General features: G+C 47.6%; 1 protein-coding gene across 13 annotated transcripts in view; it reads left to right on the plus strand.

Moving 5' to 3' along the window:
* CDC14B (cell division cycle 14B) overlaps nucleotides 1-13125 on the plus strand; it is a 609243-nt gene that overhangs the window by 73255 nt on the left and 522863 nt on the right. For 4 of the 13 annotated variants that reach the window (XR_014970356.1, XM_085632869.1, XM_085632871.1 and 1 more), the window contains exon 1: nucleotides 9025-9512. The exons of 1 other annotated variant lie outside the window; for it this stretch is intronic. Coding sequence is in view for 11 of the 12 variants with exons in the window: in XM_085632869.1 (XP_085488995.1) it covers nucleotides 9383-9512 (130 nt within the window). In the remaining variant the exon portion in view is untranslated. Of the gene's footprint in view, nucleotides 1-9022; nucleotides 9513-13125 lie in introns of those variants that run through there. 8 more of the 13 variants (XM_085632865.1, XM_085632866.1, XM_085632870.1 and 5 more) reach the window with 4 other exon arrangements.

Here is a 13125-nt window from a genome sequence, read left to right on the forward strand (position 1 = left end):
GCCTTGGCGAAGTTGACGCTCCCGTGGTACGACGGGGGGGTTGCCCTCCCGGATATTAAACGGTATTACTGGGCCTCCAAGCTAGCTGCAATTAATCATGGCCTTTACGGGCCCGCCTTAAACCCGGCATTTGAAATGGACAAGATGCTCCTGCCTGGTGGCGACTACAATCGAGCGCTCTATTCTGGCGCGCCCGACCCCCGCCTGACGGGACCTACGCGTGTCATGGTGCGAGTATGGCACGCGGCTAACGCAGCTATGGGGTGGAAGGACCGTTTGACCCGGGCGTCACCGCTATATGCGTCTGAGAGGTTGGGCTCCCTGTGGACCTCGAAGGGCTTCGAGAAGTGGGACACGATCGGCATCAGTACAGTGGGGGACCTCTGGACGAGGGGGGGATTTAAAACATTCGAGATGCTGCAGACGGAGTTTCAGCTGCAGGGCAGTGAATACTTTCGGTACTTGCAGGTCCGCCACGCACTGGGCTCCGTCTTCCCAGACGTCGCCTCCATTCCGGAGTCATCCCCTCTGGAGGATAGAGTGCTGGATGGCCATGTTCCGGACAGCACGATCTCCCTCATATACAAAAAACTGATTAATGATCGCTCGGGTTTGCTGACTGGCCTCCGCGAGGCCTGGGTTGCCGATGGGCTGGAGTTGGACGACGAGGACTGGATTTCCGCGGTGGCCTCTCCGAAGGAGGTGGCCATACCGGCTCGCCTTCGCTTCGTCCAGCTAAAGATCCTCCACTGGGTTTACATGACGGGGCCAAGGCTTCTGCGTATGGGCTATGCCGAGGATGGGCTGTGTAAGCGTGGGTGTGGTGCTTTGGCGACTTTTTTGCATCTTCTGTGGGAATGCCCGAAGGTGGAGCGATTCTGGCGTGGTGTGCATGAGGTCCTGCGAGTGGTTACGCGTGTCGCGCTGTTGCCTGAAGCGAGGAGATGCTTGCTGAATGTGTGGGAACCAACTGACTACTCGGTTCCGCAGACACGATGGGTGACTCTGGGATATATGATAGCTAAGCGTGACATCGCGCAGCTGTGGGGGTCCCAGAGGCCCCCGGCGGTGTCGGCCTGGAAAGAACACATGGATTGGTGCATGTTCCGAGAAAAGGTGGTGTACGTGGCGAGAGGTAAGCCTGGGGTGTGGGTGAAAGTTTGGGGCCCCTGGAACGCCTACCGCGGGGGTATTTGTGAGCCACCGCTGCTGCCGGCTGCCTCGCCAGCTCCGTCCCCCTAGTTGACCCCCTCCCCCGGCCCCGGGCACAGGGTCCCCCAGTCCCTGCTCTCTTCCCGTTCCCCTCTTTAGATTCTTGTGGATGGTTGGGGTCCCCCACTTAAGGAGCACGTGCTGTCACTTCGGATTGCGGGTTGCCTTGCGGGTGTGGGTTTTTTTTTTTTTTGGTTTTTTTTTGTGTGTTGTTGTGCTCTTATAAAATGAAACCGTATTGCGGGCTCGGAGTCATGTGGCCCACGTCGTTGATACCTCCTGATTTACCTCTCTGCAACGCCAAGAGCCTTTTTTGTATGTATGTCATATGCTCCTGTCACTCTAGCGGCCGGCCGGAAGGTTGTAGGCCCATACTTGTATTTATTTGAGATTGCAATAAACGGTTTCAAACAAAAAAAAAACAAAAAAAAAAAAAAAAACCTCATCCATGAAGTATTGGAAGGCGGCAGGGGCATTACAAAGACCAAAAGGCATTACTTGGTATTCATACAAGCCGAATTTCGTTCTAAACGCCGTCTTCCACTCATCCCCCTGCCGCACTCTGACCAGATGATATGCTCCACGGAGATCCAATTTCGTGAAGACTTTGGCTCCTTTTAGTTGATCTAATAATACCGGGATGATGTTCTTCTTGGTAATGCAATTTAGGGCTCGATAATCTATGCAGGCCCGTAAGCCTCCCTCACGCTTCGGAATGAAAAACAGAGGAGAAGAAGCAGGCGAGGATGAATGCCTAATGAATCCATTGGCCAATAACGAACTGAGGTATTGCTGTAAGTAAGTCGTTTCCGCTTCGGTGAGGGCATAGATGCAGCTACATGGTATGCTGGCCCCTGGTTCCAAGTCAATTGCCGCGGTGCGAGTCTCTGTTAGCAGCCTCGTTGCAGCGCCGCTGTGGCGTGCAGAAAAGTAATACTAAAAGTTACAGCAGTCTCTCTTCCGGACCTGGTGCCGAAACTGCTTGGAAAACAACCAGTGCGCCGAAACAACGCGCACAAAGACTATGTCGCCTCACCCCTCTACTTCCGCATCAGTGCTGAGGAGGTAGCGGAGTAAGGGGGAAGACGTGTTGGATACGCAGCTCTCTTCTCTCTCAAGAGCCTGCGACGGGTTCTCAGGTTTGGCGTGCGTTGCGCTGGCCTGCTGGGATTTCTGCAACGCCGCTCTCTCTCTCTGCTTGAACAGTCCGTAACCGCTCAGGGATGACGAGTTGGTTCGTAGGACGGTCTTTCGTAACTCTTCACAAGGAAAGTGGATTGCGGGGATCCGACTACGGAAATACGCCGTGGCTTCTCTCAGGGTCTCGGGAACTCGAGTGACAAGCACGGATTCTCCTATGGGCGGGGCTTATATACGTAATGTTAGTCCTCCAAGTGCATTCTGGGAATCGTAGTTTCTATGCCCCCCCATTCACACAGCTCATTCCGTACCTGCTCTGCAGCGCCCCCTCTGCTGGGCCATGACACTGTGTCAAAACCACCATCAGCAAATTGAGAAATGGATACTCCAGCTACAAGAATATCTACCTGGAGCTCACAACCCCACAGACTACCACTCGATACATGCCCGCTCTGCCATACCTTGGGAACAGCAGGAGGCTGAGGACACAGAACAATATGTCAGAGAGGCTGTGGAATGGTCACGACCCATTCCCATGTCTGACTGACATCAAAGAAGCCACCCGAGCAGACGACTGTCTTGAACAAGACACAGCTGCAACCAGGGCAGGGAAGTAGGACACAATCATGGCAGCACTACCCCAAAAGACAGCAGACGCCCACAGCTCACTAAAGTCCCTGCACCAATTGAGAGACGATCTTACCGTCACTGCAAAAGGTTCCCCACTCAGGGATCCCCGAATCATTGTGCCGCCCAGTCTGACTCAACAGATGGTGGACCTAGCCCATAGGTCACACCAAGGAGTAGTCAAAACGAAAAGCAGACTGAGAAGTAAGGTATGGTTCCCTGGCCTAGATAAGAAGGTCAAACAGATTGTCCCATGATGCAGGCTCTGCCAGGCCACCGGAAGAAGCAACCCACCTCCACAAGTTATCACAGAACGAGGTTCCATGCACCGTACGAGCGTGTATTTAGGCAGTCTCCCAGATGGCAGACATTTGTTAGCAGTCATCAATGACTTTTTGAAATACCGGAGGTCAAAATTGTGAAGATTACCTCAGTGGAAAAGACAATTCCGAAGCTGGAAAAAAATCATAGCCACCACAGGCTCCTAAAGCAATTCCACACATATAATGGACCTGTCATAAGCCACCTAAATGGATTCCAGATGTTTCCAATGGGGCGGAGACGCTAGTTCCTGAATCCTTCCGAGACTTGCATTCAGTTTACAGCAGGAGACACTGCTCCGGCGGCAAATCCAAGGGAGAAGGGGGTTGGGATGGAGAGAGTGTGTACAGTCAAAAATGCTCTGGCTTGTCTACTCAACAGCAACACTGCAGCAGGTGTTCACACCAGTCTAGTATTAACTCTATCTTTTAAGGTGAAAGCTGTTCAAATCTCAACCAATCTTTAGTTTTGTTGTTGTTTTGATTTCATTTAGATTATCCTTAGACGTTCCTTTATCAAAATTTTTGAAACTGTAGTCAGTACGATTTCGGCATCAAACCCACATGCAAATTTGGATGGGGTTAGCTGCAGCCAAGTTCTCTCTGGCAGAGCCCTGCCAACAGTATGTACAAGTTGAACAAAAACACTGGTTACCTTTGTTTGCAGCATAATGTTGTGACTGAGCTCAGCGCGTAGTAAAATCAAGTCTGTTAATGCTCCTCTCCTTTTCTTCTTGTTCTTTTTTCCATCCAGGTGCAAGACTAATGCAGGACGTTCTTTGCGGTGAGGTCAAAGTGGGAGGATCAAGGGAGTTGGCAAGACAGCATCCTGGAAGCCGGGAAACAGGTAATGGTAGGCGAAGAGGCTAAGTGAAGGGGAGGAGTGTGGACGGTCTTTAAATAAGACTGCTTTAGAAAGTTCATAAAGGTCACATACTAATTGTTAGTAACAAGGCACAGGAGCGGATAATTAACTTGATGAGGCTGCCTTCTAGAAGGTGCTTTAGAATGTTCACAAAGGCCGTGTTCTAATTGCTTATAGCAAGGAACAGGTGCAGATGATCAATTTGATAAAGCTGTCTTCTAGAAAGTGTTTTTCGAATGTTCACAAAGAACACATTCTAATTGCTTATGCAAAGGAACAGGTGCAAATGATTAATTTGATGAGGCTGTTGTCTAGAAAGTGTTTTAGAATGCTCACAAAGGTCGCATTCTAATTGCTTATAGCAAGGAACAGGTGCAGGGGATTAATTGGATGACGGCTGTCTTCCAGAAGGTTCATGTTGTTGCCATCTATGCCGGTTGCTTGATGCTTATTCTGGTGGATTTTCTGGATGTTTCCTTAGCGCCTGAGATCTGACCTTGCATATGCATGGTAAAAATAAATGGAGAAGCTGTTAAGCCTTTTCAAACAAACCGGAGAACACCAGCTGCAGCTAGCTATTACCAACAGCATGTATTACGGTAAAAGTCAGGGTATAAGATGGTTGTTCATTCATAAGTGTTGGGAGAAATTATATGAGTCATGCTGGTATATTGTGATAGTCAAGAGAGGTGAGCTGTGGCAGGAACCCTGACAGGCGCCACCTTTCAACAACCAGGACCTTGTCATTCCAGAGGAATCAAATACTGCCGGATCACCCCCGCTGGCCTCATGCCAACGGTGAGGTCAAAAGGTTTATGAGGACCATCACAAAAGCTATTTGCATAGCCCAATTGGAGCAACAGTGTGTGGAAAGAGCCATCTACACTTTCTTGAAAGATTACCGCCTGACTCCACACATCACCACAGGAGTAGAACCCATTATCCTCTGTTTTGGACGAAGGGTTGATGCTGTCATCCCACATCACCCGACATGGGAACAAGCATCTGTGCCAACAAGTCATGCTCACTCCCGTCAGGAAGAGCAAAACTGCAGAGTATCTCAATGCAGGCGGGCCAAGGCACCAAGACCCTCCTTTGGTGACTGGGTGCTAGTAAAAGACAGACATCCAGAGGATTAAGTTCGACTCCTGTTTGAACGCCATCTTTGGAAAGTCACCAACCGATGTGGAACCTGAGGGCGAGAGACAGTCACTCGAAATGTCAGTCAAAAATTTTCCCACTTCAAATGGTTCCAGGAAAACTTAAGCAATCCACCTGACTTAACCAATGAGCATACCTTGGAAACTCTGGACGATGTACAAATGGCCAACCCATTCAAACCCCGCCCAGAAAGCTTCAAAACCACCACAGTGTCCTCAGGCAACCCCGGAACTAACACCACAGCCTACCCCACCACTGGCGTAAGCAGACATTTAAATACCCAGCACTGGGCCAGAGAGACATGACTGTGGTCTCCCGAGGTACAATCTCCGGCAAAATCTAACTCCGTCCTAGCAGTTCCAGGACTATGTGATGAACTAGTGGGGTTATGGGAACAAACCTGATCGATCACAACACCCAACAGCCAGTATCCTTTAGCCCGAATGACCTGTATTTTGTACTGTGGGTAATGTTTACTGTTCGCCAATCCACTGTTTTTGTAGTTGGTGTTTTTGTTAGTTATGATAAAGGAGGAATGTAATGTTGTGGGCCGAGGGTCATTTAATACCACGCCTCCAGCCTCCTGAAAGTTTTGGATTGGCCCTGAGTCACCTGAACGAGGAGATAAATGGGCGGAAGCGGCCGCAGGCAATTCCGCACCAGACTCGTAGTGAGTGTCACCGCAGCATATTATTCATACGCACGGCTTGCGTGCAACATCCTGGGGCCAGCTGATTCACCAGACTTCAGAAAACACAACACGCATGGCAAAGCCATATTTGCCCAGTCCCCGTCCTTGCACAATACTCCCGCTCCACACACGAGCTACAGTTATCACTGACTGTGGTTCCTAAATAAAGTAGTCAGGCTTCTGACCCGATATGGGAAAACAGTGACCCTGGAACATATGCCTCCCGCCAACTGATGCCCCGCGGTGTGCAACAATGACGGTGGCATGTAAACAATTTGAAATAGCGCTTAATACAAAATGAAAAACACAATATGGAATCATAAAAGTGAAAAGAAATACGACAGCACTTAGCTATTCTGTTGAGCTGTGCAGAAAGAGGCAGAGAGCTAGTCATATTTAAAGGGTCATTTGTATGGAGAATGGTGAACTGTGTGATGTAACACTGTCCATAGAATGATGGGAAATTTAATATTTTTGTATAAAGTGTTTTGATGGCCTGCTGAAAACTTTTCAGTAAAGAAAGTGAAGCATATTCGGAGCCTCCTGTCCCGGCAGATTTGTTGTTTGCATGAAGCTTGGATTTTTTACAATCACTCTGACTTCAGTGATGTTACACTGATGGCGGCACCCTCACTCTGAAAACTTTCAACACCACTGGAGGCAGCATCTCTTTTCCGCCCTTACACGTCTGATCTGACTCTGCTCTCTTCTGCCCTGCCAATGTTATGTGCACTTCTCTCCCCTACAGCCTTGTCTCTGACCAAATAGCCTGTGTTCTTGCTTCCGCCACAGTCTTTCTTCCAACTCTTTGCTTGCCTCTGGAACCTCTGTTTATCTTATTTCTACCTCCCTGTACTTTTTCACTCTCTTTCCTATCCCCCAGGTTCTCTTGTTTTTATCTTTAGTCTCTGCTCTACTCCTGCCCCATCTTTCCCTCTATGTTTCTGGAATTCTCTTGAGGTATTCTTCCCTCAAAGCCTCATGACTTGGGGAATCCTTGGATAACATCAGCCTTTACCAGATGCAGTCCTGTATTTCTTTATTTCCCTGTTCTACTGGTTATTGTATTTCTTCCTCGTTTCTTGTAAAGCTCCATATCACCCAATCTATGAGGACGATGTTTTTTAAATGCTTTTAATAAATTAATGACAATTATTTTCATATTTTTACATTTTGTCTGTTACTGACCTGTGTACCTTCTCCCCGCTCCAAAACCTTTTCGGTGTCTCTGGTTAAGCTCCGTCTCTGCAGTGCATTGGACTACCTACAAATGTTCCGGTGCACCGTTACTTGAGCGCTGAACACCTGTGAAAACATGGTCAATTATGTTTTAAGCACTTTTTTTTCCAGCATCTGCGAGGACAGTAAGCACTTCGTAAACATGAGTCCCTAGTGTGTCTCAAAGCTCAATGTTTTTAGGTTGAGTCTAGCACAGCGTGCATGTGCTGCTCTGCGAGACATGCTGTATCTGGTATGTGTGTTTGAAGAACTTTCCATAGTTCCTATTGGCTTCTGTTAGTGCCCTTCTTAAATGCTTGTTTTGGTTGGTGGATATGGTACATTAGTCCTGCCTTCTGGCGATTTGGACCCCCCAGGCAACTGCCCCTGTTACTGTGGCATTTACTCTGTGTTAATATATGTTTGTTCCTGCGCACTCTTTTTTCCTTTTCCTCCACTTGTCTATCAGCACGGCTTCATGGATGCTGCACTTTATGGTTTATGTTTATGCCTCCTTAACTTTCCCCTCCGTTGCTGCCTCTTTTTTTTGGGCTTCTACCCCTACCTCCTCGCATTCAAAGCCCTCTCCCACCTTCCAGGCACAAACACAGCTGTGGGTTTCTCACGGCGCCGGGCCGACAAAGAGACCTCACACCGCAAATCCCCACGACCACCATCAGCACTCACCCATTTCCTGCCTCTGTTTACTTCAGCAGCAGCATGTGCAGGTTGTTAACCGTTTCCCCCTTGCAGCAGTGGGAAACTGTTTCACTATCATTTAGGATAGTGGGAGAGCTGGTGCTGCTTAGACCATGTGTAACTGGGCTCAAGGGCAGCGCTGGATTCCATTCCGATGCCCCCTGAGGTCTGCCCGCCCATAGCCTAAAGACACTGGCAGTCTACATTAAACCTCCCTCTTAGGTCATTATAACTCACCCCTTTTGCTCGCAGGTTGCGGGCATTGCTACTTTCCCATACTAACTATATTTGGGAATATGTCGCAGGGGGGTTCGTAGGACAAGAACGTAGAATTCCCATTTACGCACTGGAGTGCGTAAAAAATAGTGTTTTGTTTAGACAGTTAACAAGCATTTGCAATGTAATAGGTCTCACATTTGCGCGAGTTTGAGCTATTGGCACTGTAAATAACAATGCCTTTAATTTATGTTTTGAAAGCCTGCAAGCGGTGCAGAAACACGCACTTTGTACTTATAGTCCTTGCTTAGAAAATGTAAGGCTGGCAGAGAAAGAGACGCAGTTACTGCTAGCCTTACTTCTCATAAGCAATGACTATATGTACAAAGTGCTTACGCAGGTTTTTAAAACATATAAATAAAAGGCATTGTCATTTACAACGCCAATAGCTCAAACTCTCGCAAATGTGAGACCTACTGCATTGCAAATGCTTGTTTAAAAGAGCAGCCTCAGGACTTTAGTACAGCTCGAAAACCAATATGTTTCTTATAACTAGGGTGACCAGATTTTCAGAACGAAAAACCGGAACGGTCAGGCATACAAATCCATTAATTCTAACACACAGGAACTACTTAACTTTTAGATGTGTCTTAAATTAAATTTCCATTTACACCTCCGTCGTGCGAGAACCTGAATCCCTGTGAATAAACGCAAAGGACTCCCTTCCCCACCATGTTTGCCTGTGTGACACTGGAGGCCTCTGCAACCCTAAGGGCCTATTATGGCGTCAGCGGGAAGGCCACGCAGCTGGCAAGTTTATGCCGCTATCGCCCAGGCTGAACCAATAAGTGAGTGACCGCTCGGGATCAGCGTGGGCGGGTCAAGCGGGTGCCGGGTGCCAGCGAGGGAGAAGGCAGGCATGCTCCGGGAGGTACCAATGAGCCAGCAAGTACAAGACCAAAGAACGCACCCCTGACTGTGGCAGCATCGGAGATAAGGACTACTTAAGCAGATTGTCCAGAAGGGGAGCTCCCATCCCGCACCCTCTGGGGTGGGAGGGGCTAAGCAGCGACTGGGCTGAGCTCCGGTCCAGTTTACCTTGAGTGAAACTCCCGCCGCCCGAGGCTATTCAGCCCCAGCGCCCGTTCGTTGTATTGCCATGAGCCTGGGAGTATAGCGGGAGTAGTCGCAGACCCAGCTCCTCAAACAGCACACCCCCACAGCACCTCCAATATGAAATGCAAGAAATCCTCCAAAAAAATGAATTCAAGCCTGCGCTGCTACAGAACCCGCACAAACCGACGCTCCTCATCCAGGGTCATAACTAAAGCACCTCGCCCCGACAACTACGTCAACATCACAGGTCAGTCATGGTCAGAGCGGGAGGGGAGACACAGTGGTAGTGGAGAAAATATGAATGGGGGTGAGGACAGGGCTTTAAGTGGAATGAAAAAACTTGTGGGTCTGTCAAAGGGGCGTGACCTATGTAATTAAGGGCGTGGCTTAAAAATGCACAAGCTAAAAATCTGTGCTTAGGGTAGTGTGCCGCCCGACTGGAATGTTTGCTGCTTCTGTCATTGCATCCAGCTATATAATACAGCAAATCACATTACACCTACAAGAAGTCAGGGCTATTGACTTTGCCAATGGTTGTTAGTTGTGTAAGATAAATAAGCAACAACTATAGGTTCGTTGTATAGAATACTGAAAATGTTTCAGTTCCGAAATGATGAGGTTGTGAAAGAACTATAACGAGTGTCTTTGAAGATAAGTCACAAGCAGTGAAGGGTGGCCCTGCTGCAGAATTAAGATTTATTTTTCACCCTGAGGGCGAAAATGGAGAGCCCGATAGAGTCCCGTCTCAGCAACTGCTTTTTAGAAGCACCGGCAGGACCCGGCCCACTTAAAGCCCCGGTTGAGGAGATGGATCATAGTTTCAATTTTGGAACGGTTTCTCCTACTCGGCATATTTGCAGATGGTCGAATTTCGTTGTTGCAGGAATCGGAGTAGGTTACAGACAGCAGCTACGACGGAGAATCGTCTGGAGGGGATCGGAGGAGCCGAGGGGTAGGAATCCAGGTGCGGACAGTGGAGTGCTTGCATAGGGGTTGGCCTTTTGGTTTTTTAATGTGTTAGTTAAGGTTTTGTTTGTAAAGTACACGCTTTTCTTAGCGGGCCTTTCAAAGATAGAGGCTTGGCAATTGTACTCAATCTCCTGATGGGTAGAGTTAATTTTATACTTTAGAGGTTATTGTGAAAGACAATTGAGATATTTTGATGGGGCTAGCTCATCAGTGGGCCCTTTACTGGAGTCTGGGCACTGTAAAGAGTGTTAGGTTTACTTTTCGTGCCAGTAAAGTAAACCTGATTGGGATTGTTGCATTTAATTTTTTTTAAAGAGATGATTTTAAATAAAGTACCACTTTGACTTTTTCTCCCCGGTGTAGAGCGAAACATCAGGTAACATTTCCAGCCCTTACCTATTTCCCTAACTTTCCTAGGGTGTTTAGCCCGGTTTGGTACCAATGAGGCAAAGCTAAGAGGATGACATTCTTGTGCAGTTTTTCAGTTAGTACATTGTCCAGAACCCGTAAATTGGTCAACCTAACGGGCTTCCAGCTAGTAAGCCTCAACCTCCCCTGGCTGCTCCCAGGGATACTGTATTCGACCACTTTTCAACTCCTCCTGATATTTCTGGATCCTGACTATATTGCATCTTTTTTTGGCTGTACATCACCAGGTAATTTCCTACTCTGATCTATCTACCTATGATTCCACTACTGGTTCTAGACTGCAGTTACATCCTTTGGTCCCTTACATTTGTTTTGCAAGCTCCTCAAGACCCACCTCCCCCTTTTTTCTTAGTCACGATGAAGACCGTGTTCCAAGTTGCCGTTAGCTCAGCCAAAAGATTAAAGGAGGTGAGGGCTCTCACTTTACCCGCCAGCATACAGTCCACCATGTGTCTCGCAGGTTCACCAGCAAGACTGGAAAAGCAGTCTTGGGCGACAGGTCTATTGGTCTCTCCAGCACTCTAGTAAGGGTTTTGGGGATCATTCTCCAGTATCAAGAAGTGGTTGGGCATTGCCACACCATATGAACGAATTGTGCCTCCAGGTGCATACATCAGGGGCATATAGGATTACTTAGTATAGCTGCGTGCCCGAGGCATCGTGGTGTGAGATAGGTCATCATGTGTAAGTAATGTAGTTGGATCAGCCGAAGGCAGAAGGAAACGAGGATTTCTCGGGGAACCATGCATGCCTCCATCAATTCCACCTCATCTAAAGTGCCTAACCATCAAGAGTGCCTCTCCACTCTTCCCATCTCTGTTTAAGACTTTGAAATGTATTTGGTGTATTGCAATTGAAGAAGCAATATATTTGTGATATTCTGCCGCAGCCCAGGTAACCTAGCACTAATTCGGCCTACATCAGGCTAAATTCTGGTAGATTGGTGAGCCCTGCATGATAACCGGCTAATGCGTGGATGACAATTTGAACTGGGGTTGCAAGTCTTGGAATAATTTAATGTGTGATCTGCTCCATACATCACTCAGAGTGCTGATCCCTATTTAATCCCACTTCCCAAATCGTTGTAACTGAGTGGCCGTTCCATAGGGGTGTTTGTTGTGTCAGCTTTTTATCCCACCCGGAGAATCTATTTGTGACCCACCAGATTAGTAGTACTGTCTTTGTGATTTCCAAAGTGTGGTTCAGAAGGGACTGGCCGTATAAAAAGCTCATCACGTTATTGAACCCTAATAGGTCCAGTTCTAACTGGTACACTAGATCGCTCCATCCCCCAAGTTAGCCACTTTAGTGAGTCGCTTGCCCATAGATGGATCTTCAGTCACTGGAAGAATGGGTGAGCAGATGAAATAGAATCAAATGAAGGAAGTGCTGATTAAATAGTTGGGACTATACCAGCCCCAGTACCTTTGAAGATTTAAAAAAAGGAAGTGTGTGGATGGTAATCCATTTGAAACTTGAATTCATGGTGTGTTGCTTGATTGGAATGAGAGGGTGAGAGGGATCAAGGCTAGGGATTTTCATGTCTTTAACGAAATAATTATGACAACAGGACTCCAGGAGGAGTTCTGTAACCCACTTAAGCAGTACCTGTCTCACTTGACAGAACGGGATACAGAGAAGATTGCAGCATTTGCTGAAAAGTAGTTAGTTAACAAGGTAAACTTAGGGCTGGAGCCGCATGGCTCCAAGCTAAAGGGAGAGATGAACTCTCTACAGACTGGTTCCAAAGCATAGGGTAAGGGTCAGGCAATTTCCAAGGGAGGATATAGACAAACAGTGAATTAGGTTCCAAGAGAAAAAAGGGGACCAAAGTTTTTTCTAGAGCCCAAAATGATTACCGGTTATAGGTGTCCCAAGATAGGTAAGTGATAAAGGGAATACCGGGTGAAAAACCCTGTACCAGCTGTACCCGTTATAGCGAGTGTATTGACTGTGAGTGACCCAAGAGAACATTGTGGCACTCAACTTAGTAGCAGTAGACATTTGGGAAAGGAACCCAGATGTTTTAAGCACCTGCATTGAAATACCATGTGGTTTGTAGTGGAAGCGGGTTTTAATGGGAGGAAGGTTCCTGTCCTGAGGAATACAGGTGCTTACAGGACTTTGGTTGAGAGGAAGTATCACAAACCTGAGGAGATTCTCCTTAGTGCATTAGTCTTGGTAGCTGTTGGGGACGACTTGGAGTTCTTGTTTTTTTTTTAGTTAAAGTAGAAATAAATGACAAGTTGGCCATGGCCTCAAGATTTGTCACTCAACTCCACTCTCTTCAACGCATACATGAACCCTCAAGCCAATGTCTTCCACGCACATGACATAAACATTCTCTCCTGCGCTGATGACACTCAACTCACACCCTCCCTCTTAGACAAGACTCTAAAAGTTAATGTCATTTAAGTTGATCTGGACGACAGGGACTTGGCATTCAACTTTGTAGTGGATCT

The sequence above is a fragment of the Triturus cristatus genome, chromosome 2_1 (genome assembly GCF_964204655.1).
Source record: "Triturus cristatus chromosome 2_1, aTriCri1.1, whole genome shotgun sequence".
In the NCBI taxonomy this organism is placed as follows: Eukaryota; Metazoa; Chordata; class Amphibia; order Caudata; family Salamandridae; genus Triturus; species Triturus cristatus.